The sequence below is a fragment of the Girardinichthys multiradiatus genome, chromosome 24 (assembly GCF_021462225.1).
Source record: "Girardinichthys multiradiatus isolate DD_20200921_A chromosome 24, DD_fGirMul_XY1, whole genome shotgun sequence".
NCBI classification, from domain to species: domain Eukaryota; kingdom Metazoa; phylum Chordata; class Actinopteri; order Cyprinodontiformes; family Goodeidae; genus Girardinichthys; species Girardinichthys multiradiatus.
The window spans coordinates 13,931,471-13,949,525 of NC_061816.1; the positions used below are offsets into that span (position 1 = coordinate 13,931,471).

At 41.3% G+C, this 18,055-nt stretch overlaps 1 protein-coding gene across 1 annotated transcript; it reads right to left on the reverse strand.

The window, feature by feature from the left end:
* Positions 1-11,330: 11,330 nt before the first annotated feature.
* On the reverse strand, positions 11,331-17,344 carry LOC124861878 (SLIT and NTRK-like protein 5). The gene is made up of 2 exons (XM_047355833.1): positions 16,359-17,344; positions 11,331-15,041 (listed from the first exon to the last, which is right to left on the reverse strand). The coding sequence occupies exon 2, from the start codon at positions 14,980-14,982 to the stop codon at positions 12,358-12,360; it is 2,625 nt and encodes an 874-aa protein (XP_047211789.1). The 5' UTR covers positions 14,983-15,041; positions 16,359-17,344; the 3' UTR covers positions 11,331-12,357.
* Between the last annotated feature and the right edge of the window lie 711 nt (positions 17,345-18,055).

Consider the following 18,055-nt stretch of genomic DNA (forward strand, 5'->3'; position numbering starts at 1 on the left):
ACCAGTATGACTCTGTTTTTCATACACAAGGCCTACACACACACACTCTCACACACACACACAGATTCGCAGTTACACAGAGAACATCATCAAGTAGCTGACGTCAGTAATGCTGTAAGAGCTCTCAGAGCCCTTCCACAGTAGCCTTTTTTTTACCTTTTCTAACAAGCACACCCACACTCTGCCAAGTTCAGCCTCGCCATTGTCCAAACACAATCAAACTGTTACTCGGAGCACTACAGGAGGATGAGACAGTTGGAAAAACAATAGTTTTCCCTTTGGGATCAGTCCATTTTCAACGGTTAAAGTTGGTGTCAAACTTCATCCTTTCTAACGACTCCATATCTCATGAGCTATAATCAAAAGACTGTTGGATTCTGGAATTGTCTTTTTCTTCCTTGTCAGTGCTATTCAGTGCTATTTTCAATGGACACATTAGTATGTCTCTCTCTGTCTCACGAGTGAGAAAATTAGTTTTTCTACCTCCCACCATTTCATTATCAGAGCGATCTCCCAGCACACAGTCTAATTCCTTTAGCGAGAACCCAGTTTTCTGCAGACTACTCTCCGCACTTTTAAAGCCATGGAGATGGAAACAAAATGGGGACAGGATAGAGAGGGAGGCAATAGATATATAAAGGAAAAAGCAAGTGGAATTCTACAGTAAATCAGAAGGCTGGTAAAGTGGCTACAAAGGTGTATGTGTCCACCAAAGACCCACAAAGACGCAAACCACACACACACCAAGCCTTATCTCCTTTCTGTAAGCTATCACACTTGAAGACACATACACACTGCTAAAGAACCAAATTTACCAATGACAATACATTCTAATTGTGAACCGAGCTCAGACTAAGTAAACACGTTTCCGCTTTGAAGATAACTGGGTTGAACCTGAAGGGCAAATAACGTGTTCCACACAGCATGTCTTTCAAAGAAAAACCAATCACTGGTGGACGAGGCGTGAGGACTGCTTGCAAACTTAAAAGAAAGTAATTACAAAGCAGGAATTAATGCAATCTATATCAGACTTGACATTTTGCTTTGATTTGGCCACAACAAAATATTCAGACTTAAAGGTGACTTCACAGTGGAAGATTAGGGTATTTGGACGGCAAGGAAATCCAACAGGGAATATCAAAATTTTATTTTGGACAGTGTACTTTTTGATCTTCACTGTTACTTGATAATAAAATGTCAGACTTGATCACCTAATTGAGTTTAGCTTATATAACCATTATTAGATACCCATCAGTAACGTCTTGAAGCAACCTCCAAATTAAAAGTGAAAAGAAGAAAAAGCTAAGACATCTTTTATGCTACCATTGAAATTTTTGCAAATCTGAACACCACCTCATTCCCATGACAGCAAAGTCTTCATCATGCCTGCCTCCTATTGATTTGTTAATGAATTGATTTAATAATTTATTTAACACTGTATTAGAAACAACAACAATGGCATGACTTTTACAGTTTTGTGTTTATATTCATATCCTGACGTTTAAACTTCAGTTTTGAGCAGAAAAGCTTCATTTTGAGAGAAAAAGATTTAAAAAAAATGTTTAATGATCCTAATGTGGCTAATGACTAGCAAACCTCAATACATTTTCCCTTGTATTTTAACATGGGTTCCTATGCAGTCTTGAAAAGCATCAAATTATATTTTTCCCATTTTCCACATTTAAAATGAAAATTGATTATGAAAAATTGCTTGTTTGCCCCACTGCTTATTTTGTTATGCCAAAAAATGTATTTGAATTTCTAAAAATAAACAATGTTTTGCATTATTTTTTTTTTACATGACATATTTATTTTTAATTTCTTACATTTCAGCTCTTTGACCTTCTTGATTAATGACCCCCTTGGGACTTTTGTGGCCCTTGGAACGGTTTTCTTCATCCCTAGGCTGCAATTCTTCAAGAGTACGAATTTGGCAAAGCAATTTGACGCAGATGGACACATTTTTTGTCACTGGCAAATTTAAATCTTGAATTTAAAATATTAGGTATAACAAAAGTTGGTCTTTAATCTTTTTTTTTTCTTTTCCTTTCATTAAACTTGGCTAAACATGGTGAGAATTTTTGAAGAATGACTGACTCATTATAACATTCTTGTTGATTAGAAAAGACCACAAATGTTTCCTACACAAAGAAAATAGAGAGCAGCGGATTAAAAACATTTTTGGAAACCGCATCCTTTTCTTTAAACAAGCAAAAACTTATGAGACCCTTGTTTGATTTTGAATCTTCAATTATTTACAGATCTTCCTTCTAAAAAAAGTTACTTATTTTTTCATTTCATTAATATATTACATCTTTATTTTATTACTGAGCAAAGTGAAAGGTGTTTTGTTTTTTTTTTACATTGTTTTTATTATTTTTTTCTCACCCACCAGAATTTTGATTTTGAATTTGGCCTGTGTGTAAGGGATCTATTTCTCAACATGAATATTTTAAAATAGTTTGGAATCTCTAGACTGGTAGATTGTTTTCAATGTATTGACTTAGTAAATACCCAGAGGACAATGAAGGCCTACGTCTGAATATACAGGTCCTTCTCAAAAAATTAGCATATTGTGATAAAGTTCATTATTTTCTATAATGTAATGATGAAAATTTAACATTCATATATTTTAGATTCATTGCACACTAACTGAAATATTTCAGGTCTTTTATTGTCTTAATACGGATGATTTTGGCATACAGCTCATGAAAACCCAAAATTCCTATCTCACAAAATTAGCATATTTCATCCGACCAATAAAAGAAAAGTGTTTTTAATACAAAAAACGTCAACCTTCAAATAATCATGTACAGTTATACACTCAATACTTGGTCGGGAATCCTTTTGCAGAAATGACTGCTTCAATGCGGCGTGGCATGGAGGCAATCAACCTGTGGCACTGCTGAGGTCTTATGGAGGCTCAGGATGCTTCGATAGCGGCCTTTAGCTCATCCAGAGTGTTGGGTCTTGAGTCTCTCAACGTTCTCTTCACAATATCCCACAGATTCTCTATGGGGTTCAGGTCAGGAGAGTTGGCAGGCCAATTGAGCACAGTGATACCATGGTCAGTAAACCATTTACCAGTGGTTTTGGCACTGTGAGCAGGTGCCAGGTCATGCTGAAAAATGAAATATTCATCTCCATAAAGCTTTTCAGCGGATGGAAGCATGAAGTGCTCCAAAATCTCCTGATAGCTAGCTGCATTGACCCTGCCCTTGATAAAACACAGTGGACCAACACCAGCAGCTGACACGGCACCCCAGACCATCACTGACTGTGGGTACTTGACACTGGACTTCTGGCATTTTGGCATTTCCTTCTCCCCAGTCTTCCTCCAGACTCTGGCACCTTGATTTCCGAATGACATGCAGAATTTGCTTTCATCCGAAAAAAGGACTTTGGACCACTGAGCAACAGTCCAGTGCTGCTTCTCTGTAGCCCAGGTCTGGGGAATGCGGTACCTGTAGCCCATTTCCTGCACACGCCTGTGCACGGTGGCTCTGGATGTTTCTACTCCAGACTCAGTCCACTGCTTCCGCAGGTCCCCCAAGGTCTGGAATCGGCCCTTCTCCACAATCTTCCTCAGGGTCCGGTCACCTCTTCTCATTGTGCAGCGTTTTCTGCCACACTTTTTCCTTCCCACAGACTTCCCACTGAGGTGCCTTGATACAGCACTCTGGGAACAGCCTATTTGTTCAGAAATTTCTTTCTGTGTCTTACCCTCTTGCTTGAGGGTGTCAATAGTGGCCTTCTGGACAGCAGTCAGGTCGGCAGTCTTACCCATGATTGGGGTTTTGAGTGATAAACCAGGCTGGGAGTTTTAAAGGCCTCAGGAATCTTTTGCAGGTGTTTAGAGTTAACTCGTTGATTCAGATGATTAGGTTCATAGCTCGTTTAGAGACCCTTTTAATAATATGCTAATTTTGTGAGATAGGAATTTTGGGTTTTCATGAGCTGTATGCCAAAATCATCCGTAATAAGACAATAAAAGACCTGAAATATTTCAGTTAGTGTGCAATGAATCTAAAATATATGAATGTTAAATTTTCATCATGACATTATGGAAAATAATGAACTTTATCACAATATGCTAATTTTTTGAGAAGGACCTGTACAGGGGTTGGTCAATGAAACTGAAACACCTGTCATTTTAGTGTGGGAGGTTTCATGGCTAAATTGGACCAGCCTGGTAGCCAGTCTTCATTGATTGCACATTGCACCAGTAAGAGCAGAGTGTGAAGGTTCAATTAGCAGGGTAAGAGCACAGTTTTGCTCAAAATATTGAAATTCACACAACATTATAGGTGACATACCAGAGTTCAAAAGAGGACCAATTGTTGGTGCACGTCTTGCTGGCGCATCTCTGACCAAGACATCAAGTCTTTGTAATGTATCAAGAGCCACGGTATCCAGGGTAATGTCAGCATACCACCAAGAAGGACAAACCACATCCAACAGGATTAACTGTGGAGGAAGCTGTCTGAAAGGGATGTTCGGGTGCTAACCCGGATTGTATCCAAAAAAACATAAAACCACGGCTGTCCAAATCACGGCAGAATTAAATGTGCTCCTCAACTCTCCTGTTTCCACCAGAACTGTCCGTCGGGAGCTCCACAGGGTCAATATACACGGCCGAGCTGCTATAGCCAAACCTTTGGTCACTCATGCCTATGCCAAACGTCGGTTTCAATGGTGCAAGGAGCACAAATCTTGGGCTGTGGACAATGTGAAACATGTATTGTTCTCTGATGAGTCCACCTTTACTGTTTTCCCCACATCCAGGAGAGTTACGGTGTGGAGAAGCCCCAAAGAAGCGTACCATCCAGACTGTTGCATGCCCAGAGTGAAGCATGGGGGTGGATCCCTGATGGTTTGGGCTGCCATATCATGGCATTCACTTGACCCAATACTTATACTAGATGGGCGGATCACTGCCAAGGACTACCATGAGGACCATGTGCATCCAATGGTTCAAACATTGTAACCTGAAGGCGGTGCCGTGTATCAGGATGACAATGCACCAATACACACAGCAAGACTGGTGAAAGATTGGTTAATGAACATGAAAGTGAAGTTGAACATCTCCCATGTCCTGCACAGTCACCAGATCTAAATATTATTGAGCCACTTTGGGGTGTTTTGGAGGAGCGAGTAAGGAAACGTTTTCCTCCACCAGTATCACGTAGTGACCTGGCCACTATCCTGCAAGAAGAATGGCTTAAAATCCCTCTGACCACTGTGCAGGACTTGTATATGTCATTCCCAAGACCAATTGACGCTGTATTGGCCGCAAAAGGAGGCCCTACACCATACTAATAAATTATTGTGGTCTAAAACCAGGTGTTTCGGTTTCATTGTCCAACCCCTGCAAATGTTTTCTGACCTTTTTGCTGCCATTGTCATCATCTTGCAAAAGCAAAACAAAAACATCTGATAAAGTTGGTAAAATCTGCATATCTACTGCCTTAGCAACTACTGTGCTATGTTAAATCAATGATACATACGAGGCAGGGCAGGACAGTGCACAGTTCCAAGCAAATACAAGCATACAGTAGAAGCGCTGAGCCTGGATGGGCTCTACTTAAATGACTTGACAGTCTAAAGGAAGCCATACATCAACCTGTTGTTTTTTTGGCCAGGCGTCACCGGGCTCGGCTGGGGAGTCAGTAATGCTATGGTTGCCATTTATCAAACGACAGGGTTACTGCAGCTCCGGATCAGCGGGTGCAGCCGCCATAAACAAACAAACAAAACGGGAAGGCCTGATGAAAATGGCCAGGCTGCCCAACAGGAACTGAAAAGGAGGGCAGACTAAACAGGATGAGGTGGAGGGTAGGCTGGAGAAGCAGGTTGGAGGAAGAAAGTGAAGCTGTGACAAAAAACAAACAAAAAACTAAATAAACCAATAGACAACATTCTGCATCATATGAGCAGTCACTGGTATAAAGATAGCTCTTTACAAGATTTGATCAAACATTTCTGCCCATGCCTTCATTTTATAATAGACATAGATTCACAACAACGAAGGAAACTGGAAATAGACTGTTGTGCATTTGAAATTATAGCTCCCGGGATAATTGCCATCCATTTTGCATGAAGGATTTCCATCTCTATATTAACTTCATCTTCCACCATTCAGAATGAACTAGAAGGTGAAGGGTAAGGAAGGATTGCAGGAAGTCCATTACTTCTGTCTCCACTGATTTATCAAACAGAGAATTTGCTCCATAGGAGCACTATGTGCCTTGAGTCACATAGTATATATAATATTTGCTTTATTTAGTATCATTTAAAGGCAAGAGAGAGTTTTATAGATTTTGATCACAGGATAGCAAACTTTCCAAAGCTAAATTAATAGGTTAGTTGATTCCTGTGATTATGACTTTTACATGATTTTAAATAATAGAGGAACTTTTCTGTTATGCTGTTTAAAATTAAACAAACCATAAACAATAAATGCCCACAAAATAGTGTTGAAACAAAAAAAAATATTAAATTCATTTAAACATACTAAGCAGTTAGAGATGGATTAAAACATTAAAAACAGCAAAACTAAAAATTGACACATGTACATTTCTGTTTCTAATAATATAATTGTGTCTCTGCAACAAACTTCAAATAAAAAACTGAAACCACTTCCTTTCCATGTGAATTTTGTATTTCTTGAGCTGCAGGGGAATTTGAATTGCTTCGTTTTGGTAAAGTATTTGGTTACTGGTAGATCATTTAAGTTGTAATGCTCCAGTAAAATACTATATTATTCAGAACTGCCAGGAAACTGAATTTATTGTGTCAGTAAATTAACATAATGTCCAGAACAGCTAGGAAACTAAAATTACAATGTCTTGTTAAAATACAGTATTGTCCAAATTGTAAAATTTAATTTACTGGTCAAATACCATTTGTCTAGAACTGATGGGGAATTGAACCTGCATAGCTTTAACAAATGTTTTCTTTCTACCAATACTGATGAAGCCAACGAATATATTTTACATGATTGTAGCTGTCACATTTTCAAAATGTCAATGACATATGGTTAAAAAAAAAAACATCCCTGAACATCCTAAGGAGATTGTATTTCCAACAGGAAGTAGCGTTTTTTAATTGGTCAACTGGCACATTTTGACTTTACTGCCCCATGGCAATTCAATCAAAGGTCAAAGAGCTGAGTAGACCATGGAAGTGTTAGAAGACTATTTAGTTCAGAAAATTGTCCTGATCAAATAAGAACCTTTTTTTTCATAAATACAAATTTAAAATCCACCCTCTTTAGTCTGCATATACTGGAAAATACAAGCATCGCACTTAAACCTAAAGTGCTTTTTATCTATGTTAGAATATGCTTGAGCAGAATTTACTGTGACTAAGTCCTTGACTGTCCCCATGGATGTTAAGAGCTTTACCATGGCATTTTATTTTAAAACTCTTGATCCATAATACATTTTGGCCATAAAGCAGCCCAATGACCCTAACATAAAAAAAACAACTTTGGATTTAAGATCTCAGGAACAAACAAAGTGCACATGATTTGGGTTACACAGAATGTGGAGGCACGAGGAGGAAGGAAAACTGATCAGTAATTATGGCAACGTGAGGTAGAGGAGGAGGCGTTGGCAGCGATGGGGGGGTAAAAATCGGTTGAGTGCTGATGAACATTTGAGCATTTCTACATGCCTGAAGGAATTCCATTAACCACTCTGATTAAAGTAATCATTGGAGCCATCGGTGCCTGTCAGATGCCATCCCTGCCCTCTCAATTACCCAGATCTCCTTGAACTCAATTGCTCACATCATCATGGAGACCGGGTGGCAAGAGGAAAGCGGGGCAACACTAAGGAACGAGGCATCATCGCTGGGAAAAAGGGAAGTGGCAGCGGTAGGTGAAATTTCACTCAGGCATATGGAAAACGTCCACCCACTGAATCTCTCAGTATGCAGGGGGCAGATCCATTATTAGCGTAATTATCATTTACACATATGGTTGCAGTGTCTGGTTGTAAGCCCAGATGGAAAAAAGAAAGCTTAAATGTTAAATCAAGAAACAATTTGAAATAAATTGGCAGGTTTTGAATTGTGAAATAGCATAATATAAAGTAAGATCATATGACATTTAATTCAAAGAGCAAAAGTACATAAAAAGATGATCATCATAAACAGTAAGACATGTATAATCCAAGAAACCTTCCAACTTACAAGCTCCTTCCATAAACGTCCATAAACTACATATTTATGACATAAAAAGTAATAAAAAACAGGATTCAATTGAAAATAGACCTGTTATTTTAATGTTGTCAGCTAAAACCTAATTAATAATGCATGCTGATAAGACTTTGATGTTTACAACTTAACTGTCTGTAAAAGCAAAATCTTGAAAAACAAAAAATTATTTAAATTGTTTACTGAAAAATGTAAGAAATTAAGTGGTAAATATTCCATCCATATTATAAGTTTATTTTGAGGCATGTGAAATATGCACAGAGTCCTCAGAGTTGAGGAAAAATGGGTGTAAAAAAGGGGAACTTGAGCCTAATTTTGCCCCTAGGCGTTATAGCTGGTTAACGCAGCCCTGCACATATGTGGCATCAAGCTGATATTATTTACCATAAACATCTAATTCTGCCAACACCACTAGAGAAGCCATAAAATATGATTCTGAGCAAAACTCAGTTCCAGAAAAAAGTTTTCACTCTAATTAGCTCTTTTTTTTTTAGAACACTCTTCGAAAATAATTGCCGGGCAAGTTCAACTCCACGCACCAAAAATAGCAGAAGTGATGAGCCAACACTTGGTGCAGCTTGGACAGGTTTTATGCACTGTACCACTCTGCTTCTGCATTGATTAACTCTTAAATGGTGCGAAAGCAGAGAGCGTACGAGAACCCCGGCTGCCCATCACCCGTCTCTCTCAGCTCTACCGTCTGAGTGGGGCTCGGATGTATCTACCGTCTGATGAGCCCTCTCTGCTGCTTTCGGAACAAGGGGGGAGGCTTTCTCTGATGGCGGCATTTAAACCTGCATCACAGCCTTCCTTGCATCACATTCTGCACAATGCGTTTCTGTCAGAAATGATCAGGGATGTTGGTCAGCATGAGGCAAAACCATCTGAATGTTTCATCTTGCCGCCCCCTCTGAATACAGAAGCTGATCTGATCAATTTTGGTATTAATCTGGTGTAACATGCAAACTGGAATTTCTACCAACTGGATGCCTAATGCAAGTATATTACAATGGGACTGTAAGCTGGGTCAAGGCAGCAATAAACCACACATTCTGGGTTGGATAGATATTCATACTCACACACACAGTAATGACAAACCTATTTCAAACAAATGATTCATTGATTTCATCAATGTGCTCGAACATTTTTGTCATCGGAGAGGGAAGCATATATAATTCCAGGATATTAAAATAAAATAATACTAAACCCCATGCAGCCATCTGCGCCACATTTTAAACATTTGTCACCATGCCGCTCAGGTGCAAAGTGTTTTGCAATATACGCATAACAAAAATAATTAGAATTCCATGTCAGAAACTATGAGCTCCCCATAGGCCACCAATGCTGGGTGAGTGCACGCACTTCTTGGCTATGATTCACATCTCCCTGCAACATGTATGACACATCCACAGTTACACTCGGTTCCAGGACTCCTCATCTCCCAAATGGTTGCCTTCTGCTCTCATTCTGAGCCTCTCTGAAAATGATGAGGACCCAGAGCGTTAGTTTTTTTTTTTTTTTTTTTTTAACAAGGAAAGGAGCAGACACCATGATGGAGTTGGTAGTGAAAATACGTAAACAGTTATATAACAGCTCTTTGCACACGGAGAAGGTTTAATTATAAATTCGTTTAATTCCAAATAATTCCCTGTGAGTTGAGAATTAGTGGGCAGGCCTCCTCTCCAGAAAGATGCCCTCTGTCTCTGCTGAGGGAGCGTTTGAATTCCTAAATGGTGACGCTCGCAGCACACTGAAAATGGTGGCACAGGGGCAGTCTCTTGCATTTTTATGGACCCTGCTTTGCATTTTCAAGTAGGAGCAGCTGTGAATTGGCCAAACACAAATGGAAACAACCACTTTAAACATTACAAACAATCTACCTACTTTTAGGTTAAGATTTCTGAGGGTTTTGTGTTTCATTTCTTCTCAAAGAAAAAAACATGTCTGACATAGGATTTTACATGCCAAACATATATTAATTCATCACAGCTTTAAGATGCATGTCTTTACTTAAAGGCAAATATGCATAAGTGCCTTCTTCTGTTTGATTTTAATGTTTGAAGATGTTTTAATTTGTGCTCGTAATATTATGACTTTGCAATTTTTGTCTTTTGTACATTTTCTAAAACAATAAGAAGCCGTCAACCTTAATATCTTTTGTGCCAACAACTGCATTATTTCATATCTGTGGGGTCATTTAGTACCCATGTTCAGAGCTGTTGATTAAGGATCATCTTCTTTCTATCCTCTATTCTTTCTGTTCTTTTCTTTACCATTGAACGTTGTCTCCACTACTCTGTAAACTTTAACCACTAAAAATACACACCAGGTATGGGCATTAAGGGCAGTTAGTCTAACCAACTAGCTAAATATTATCCATGAAAACGTGATATATGAAATAAAGTATCATAACATAAATTTCGATCCAGCTGTTGTTTTGTGATTGAGACATTGCAGACTGATACTGTTGTGATGATTGCAATTCAATATATTGTTCAGCTCAACTAAAGGTGTTGTCTGCAGGGAAGAAATGTCATTGCATGACTGTAACAGATCATTCTCTGCCAACAGGATGTCACCTATCTTTATTTTTGGTCTGATCAGGGGTCATAAGTTGTCATATCTGATAAGACTCAACTGGCCAAAACAGGGATCAGAACCACAATTGAACAAGGGTGTAATATAAATTCCTACTTCAGCATTTTTATGACAATTTATCTAAATAATTTATTAAAAACAAATATAAATTTATACATATAAACTGAACAACTAACACAACTACCTTAGTCTAACTGTTCGTCACCGCCAATGATGATACCCACTGGCTTTGCAGGAACTCCAAGTCAGCTCCAATCATGTTTATATAAACGACCTCCTTGTCACTTGGCAGGTAATGATGTGGATGCAGTTGTCATGGTATAATTACAAAGGTTTAATGCTTATTGATTGGATCCCCATTGATCCCTGTCCTGTCTGAGACACTAGCTGCCCCTTTGAGTGAAGCACATACTGTATCTTCAGTGCTACCTTTTCAAAAGTTATACTGAACCCAACTCAGATGGTAGTTTTTATACCAACCAAACATTTGAGTTTTCCTCATAAGCACAATATATGAACCTGACATCTTGTTTATTTGATGATAATAACATAGTTTGGTCAATATAGTGCAATAAGTGCAAAGCGATCAAAACAAGGAAACTAATAAGGGATAGAGAATCTGCCAATGCTTGTAGAAAAATAGGTGTTACATTGATTAAAATATCAGTATTACACAACATAATGAATGCTTAAAATAGCATTTATGAATTTAGTTTTGATAACATATTTCTACATATTAAGAATGAATACTCATATTCATTTTTAATATAATAATCTCCTTTATGAGAGCTCAACGAAGGCTAACCCGCCTTCAAATTTCAAAAAGTGCAGAAAGCATACAAAGACACTTTTTTTTTTTAAATCTTCAAATGACGCAGTCTGTTTTTGAACAATTGGGGGGTGTGCCACTTTCAAACATAAAAAAAGCCACTGTTACAATGCAGAGCTACAGTAAATGAAACTACAAACATAAGCCTTTTTTCCAGAGGATAATGGAATATGATGACACAGGTAATATCTGATGTAGAATCAAAGTTTTTTTTTTTTTTTTTTTAAAAGACATGGCAGATTATATCAATAAATACTTACTTACAGACTACAGCAGAAAATAGTCCTACACAGTTCTGATCATCTGCTGTACAAGTGTTTCTCTTCTCTTTTTTGCTGTCCAGGAGGGATTTTATAAACATTATTTTTTCTCTTCTGATTCACAATATACCTTTTTTATGTATGGTTATATTCCTGAAGATGAAGTTGGATGGGATTTACCAGTACACTTACATTTTCTGTTATTCCATCTTCACCATAAAAAAATAAAATTTGCATCATCAGTGGAGTTTGTTTGTCTACGTGTCAGAAAGCTGTATCCGTTTTTGTACTGTCTTGTTTCAGAAAGAATTGATTGTTCGGCACACCCGTCCTAGCTCCCTCGCTTCTGCTTGTGTGTTTGTGTGCCAAGGCACCCTTTAACAAACTGAGCCACTGTTTCAAGGAGGGCCAACAGAGAAAGTGTCTCATTAGCATTAGCAACCGTGTTGCTCAGAACTGACTAAAAGTGGTCTGTTTCTCAAGGACCTCTAGGTAATCGGGCTCAGACTGCAGTTTAGCTTTTAACTCTAAATATTCGTTTCTGTTGGGCTCCACATAAACAGTACTGGGGGCCGTGCCATAGAGCACCGTTTCTCTTATCCTCTCCGGGTGCAGGAACTGCCGTCTGACATCAAAATTTGGGTTGTACGTGTACGACACTGGCCCAGTGTACTTGTACTCTAAATTGGCTGCTGGGATGGATGGGATCGACTGATGAGGGGACTGCTTATCGGGCTCCAGAAGCCCCCTGAAAAAGTGGTCTGCATCCTGGACGGGGGAGGAGTTGTCACAGGGCTCGATGGTGCTGACACTGTATGCAGGACTCCTCAATGTACTACCATCCCTCTCGTCATCCTGGGTACTCCTGTATGTCACCTTGAGCTCGTGCAGGTCTCGGTAATCCTCCACCGTGTTTCCTTCCCGTGACCTGTAAATTGGATTTTTGCACATGTGGCCCATGGGATGAGGAATATACTCATAAACGTGACCGGCAGGGGCTTTGACTTTAGGGCCAGAGCGATTGCTGTAGAGGCTGTATTGCAGGTTGAAGGAACTAACATCGGAATTGTTGGTGCTTGTGCGGTCGCTTTGAGACTTTTTGCGCCTTTTCATCACCACAACGAAGAGCCCCGCCGCCACAAAGACAGACATGATGAAAACAAGCAAGAGGCTAAGGATGAGGACTGAGAGGGGAACTGTGCTGCTGGGGGTGTTGAACCTCTGGGGGGCATCTGTTGTGACAGCATGGTCGTCCATGGGCTCCTCTGTGGGGGGGGTTGCTGAGACGTAAGCGTCAGTGTAGTCTGGGCACAGCTGCTCAGATTGAATTGAACGCAGATCCATTCCAGTGTGGCGTTTGGGTGTCTCGCACACAACCTCATTGACCACCGTGCCTCCACTGAGCTGCTCGAGCCATATCTTCATCCCCACTATGTCGCAGGAACAGTCCCAGGGGTTTTCAAACAGATCTATCTGCACGAGCAACTTGAGCTGATCTAAAACACCGCTCACAGGCAGGTTTTGGAAATGGTTGTTACGCAGATTAAGCCGAGACAGGGAGAGGCTGGAAAAGATGCCCAGGGGTAACGTTTTAAGGAGGTTGTTGTTGAGGAAAAGCAGTTGGAGATTTGGCAGGTAGCGAAAAGTGCCAGCCTCCACCTCCCTGATTTTGTTGTACTCTAAATAAAGGTACTGCAAGTTCTGCAAGCCAAAAAACATCTCCCCTGTAAGCCTGTCCATGAGATTACCATTTAAATACAGCCGACGCAGGTTGGTTAAATCCCCAAAAGCCCTGTCATGGATCACACTTATCCTGTTGTTTCCCAGGTGAAGCAAATCCAATCCAGTGGCATCCACAAAATCAGATCTTCGCACCACAGGGATGTAATTTCCAGTGAGATACATTTTTTTAGGGTTGTATGGCTTGGGTTTTAGATCAGAAATACTTTCAATCTTTCTCTCTTGGCAGTTGACATTTAACCCAATTTCAGAAATCTGCAGATTACATGTACAGGCAGTGGGGCAGTCCAAAGGCACAGGAGATTTGGTCTGAAAAGCAATGATAGGGCCATAGTTGTACGGGTTGCCGCCCGGTAACCGAGAAGTGGGCTTTAACCTGGTTCTGTTAAATTGCCGTGTGCCCTTGGTAGGCCTTGAGGAGGACCTAAAAACAGCTGATGAGGTGGCAGAGGCCGTGACAGCAGCAGGTGTGGTCTGATAATATCCATTGGTGCTGCTGGGCGGTGCAGGCCTGACTGTGTCCTCTATGGGTCTCCGCGGGCACAGTTCCTGCTTGGACACCTCATCCAGGTCTCTGCCATGAAGCCTGAAAGGTGTCTCGCACACCACCTCCCCAACTAGAGCCGTGTAGGCTATGCTTTCCAGCCAAGCCTTGAGAGCAATGAGCTCACAGGAGCAGTTCCACGGATTTTCCTCCAGTTGTAATTCCACAACTTTGTCCATGTGCTCCAGGAGGCCAATGTAGGGGAACATTTTTAGCCTGTTGCCCCTAAGGTCCAAGTGCGTAAGGGGGACTTTCCGGAATATATTCGGGGGTAGGGCAGAGAGCAAATTATCATTCAAAATCATTACTGTTAGTTGCTCAAGTTTGCTCAAGGCATTAGGCTCTATTGTTGTAATGTAATTATAATCAATTTGTAGGTATTCCAAACTCTCAAGCCCTGTAAAAGTGTCATCCCTCAGAAGGTCAATCTTGTTATTATTCAGGTGCAACCTTTTTAATCCCTGGAGTCCGTTAAAGGCACCTGACTCAATCTCGGAGATATCATTGTTCCCCAAGTGCAAGATGGTTACCCCAGTGTAATTGATGAAATCGTTGACTGACAGCTTCTTCAGGAGGTTCCCTGTCAGCAGGAGGTGGTAAATCGGGAACTGAACAGGGCTGATCTCTGTCAGTCTGATAATCCCCCGGTTCTCGCAGCTTGCCGTCAGGATCCCCTCCTTCTCATCGCACGTGCACAGGCTCCGGCAGATCTCCCCATAATTGTCATACATCTCAACCAGCCTTGGAGATGATGCAATCAGAAGGATTATTTTTAGGATCCAGATATGCATTTTGTCCTGGGAGAGAATGCCCCGGCTCACTCGAGTGTGGTGCCAGTGTGAGGTGTCATCTAGATTGGGGGGGGGGGAGGGGGGGGGGGGGGGATGAAAGAGAATAGAAAAAAGGAGGGGTTCTTTTTTATACAGCACAGGAAATGCATGGCACACGTGCAACATTTTTAAAACTGCATAGCTGCCTCCTAAATGAACTGAGCCCCTGTGAGTATTCATGGCACACAGATCAAAACAAGTAGGCCTACTGAGGTTTGCTCCGCATGCAGATGTGCTGTAAGTTCAGTGCTTAATAACTACAAACATGAACGATAGTTATGCTTGTTGTTGGATTGCTTAAATGAATTCCAATACATCTTTTTAATGAAGAAATGGTGACTTCACCTCTGGATTTCCACTAGCAGAAAAAAGAAAACACCAACCACCCTTCTTCTCCAATGTACCTACACAGGAATCTTCCATCGTTTTCTAATGAGGAATCCTCACTCAGCCAACCCCCCCCCCCCCCCCCCCCCCCAGCAAACTGTGGCCAAACTGTCTGGAATCTTTTCCCTTTCCCGGGTGGGAACAAACACCAACAAGGGGACACAAAATTTCATTCGAGGGCAGTATCATTAAATCGATTCTTAGTTGGGGGAGGGGGGGGGCATTGGAAAACCTGAAAAGGGCGCAAAAAAAAGAAAACAAAAACGAGAATCTTTCTCGAAAGGAATCGATCGAGAAAAAAGCAGGCACTGTTCATCTTGGAGAGGGAAAGAAAAAAATAAATCCGGCCTAGGAAGACGACAGAACCTCGTTTTGCTTGCAGGCAGAAATGATCGAGAGAAGTTGATCAAAGATGAAGACAGCGTGTGGGGCTGTTGATCTCCGGTAAGTAACCAGAAGATGAGGCGGCAGTGCATCTGCTACCATAGAGGGGGTTACATATTGTTTTCCGTTTTCGCTTTTCGTGCACGCGGATTTACGCATGCACGCGCACATTAAAGTCTATGTCTACCGAATTCCTTCCGAATAGTCTTATTTAAAACATCTCCAAGCACTGCAATACATTTTTTTATTGCCACATTTTATCTTAAACAGTTGCATCTATTGCAGACGCGACTGTGAGTTAATAATCAATATTGCTAACTTGGAAGGAATTTTTGTAAAGGTAGAAGGAAGCGGCGCACACATCCTTTTCTAACCTGTGTCTTAAATCGGATCAACTTCGCTAATGCAGTAAAGGGCAGGGAGAGGGTGGTTGTGGTGGGAGGCGATGGACAGACAAAGATTTCAGCACCATGGACAGAACCCCATACAAATGTTCCAACCTACAGTGGAAAACCTCTAAATCCGGGCATATTTATGAATAAATACAGGAATCATAGACATCTTACCGTGCTGATCCCCCTGAACGCCTAGGCATCCCGAAAATTACGGTCTTCTCTCTCCAGCCTTAGTGGAAAACATTGATTTGTCTTTTCTCCTTCTCCTATGATTTCACCCGTCCTTCACCTCGATTGCAAAAGCAGATGAAACCAAAAACTAAAAAAGGAAAACAAAATAAATAAATAAACAAACAAACAAAAAAAGTCAAGTCTCCTCCGCGTTAGGCTCCATACAGCAGGCGCACGTTAAGAGTGGCGTCTGATCCGGGAGGAGGAGGAGGAGGAGGAGGAAGAGAGGGGAAGATCTCATTCACGCCAGCGCGGCTGTCGAGTCCGTCCGGCCGAAATCAACGGCGTCATCTCGGAAGAGAAGCCAGAACCAAAGTTCGGACATGGCTGGGAACAGAGCGCAATTATCCCACATCTCATCACATCACATCACACCGAGTTTGCCGCATGCATTGGAAACCGTGACTTTCCTCCAAGTGCGCACCGACTTGAAGCAGAGGACGAATGCGCCTCTTTATTTCAGCCGCCAGAGCGTCCAAAGCGAACGCAAATCAGCGAATATGCTCTTCCAGCTTTCTCCCCGATGCAAGAATCCCGATCCACCCCTGTCCCCTCTCTCTCCGTCTCTGTTTGTCTCTCTTACTCTCTCTCTCTCAGTATCTCTCTTCCTCTGCAGCTCCGCATCGGTCATGCGATATCCAGCATTGCTGCCGTGCACAACCTTGATCTTCCCACCAAAACCTTTTTTTTTCCAACTAGTGGAACTTAAACTCAGGCTGGCGCAAAGCAAAAACGGCGCACATATTCATCCTCTGCGGAGAAACGTCCAAGAAAAGAAGTCCTTGATGGAAAATATGCTGCGGCTCAGTGAGGGAGCGAAAAGCAATTTAATGCGCGCAATAATCTTAAAGGGTGTATGGTAATGTGGAGGAGAGTGGGTGGGAAAAAAGAGGGAAGGTTGGTGGTGGGGAAAGAAGGAGGCTGGAAGAAGACCCGCAGAGGGCAGCACGATGATGAAAACAAGCATTCTTTGCAGCAGCAACAAGCGTCAGAGAGGGCGCATGAATCTGTTTTATTCATTATGAACGATCGTCATGCATTCGGGGGGGGGGTCTCGCGTTACCCTGAAGTGTGTACAGAAAACATCCCCCCTGACCTATGTGACCTTTAACTGACTCATAACTGAGTAAAGCAAGGGCCCTCCCCCATGAACTTTCTCACATTTTTGTCACATTGGAGCCAATCCTCCCGTCTTACCAACAATGAAATACAAAATCGCAAAAAGAAGTTGACAAATTTGATGCAGTGCTTAAATGACAGCCTGGATGGTGAATCTGGATAAGCTACAGAGATTCACAACTCAGATTAGAAAATCAGTTAGCAGCACATCAATTTGTTGTGGACTCCGCAGTTCTAGACTAGAGCGGCCGAAAAGAAGCCATTGTTGAATGAAAGCATAAACAAATCTGGTTTCGGCTTTGACACCAGCCATGTAGGGGACACAGTGAAAAACATAAAACATGGCAGTGGCAGCAGCATGCTGGGTGGGTTGATGAGATGAAAAAGGCTAAATACAAGGCATCCCTAGAAGAAAAACTATTAAAGGAGGGTTGTTCAGTTTGCCTTACTGGCCCTTAGAATGACTGTGTGGCCCCTGTCACAGAATGGGAGAAATCTGGCCCACCAGAACTGGCAGT

Coding starts and splice junctions, on each gene's coding strand:
- LOC124861878 (XM_047355833.1), bottom strand. CDS start 14,982: ATGCATATCTGGATCCTAAAAATAATCCTTCTGATTGCATCATCTCCA.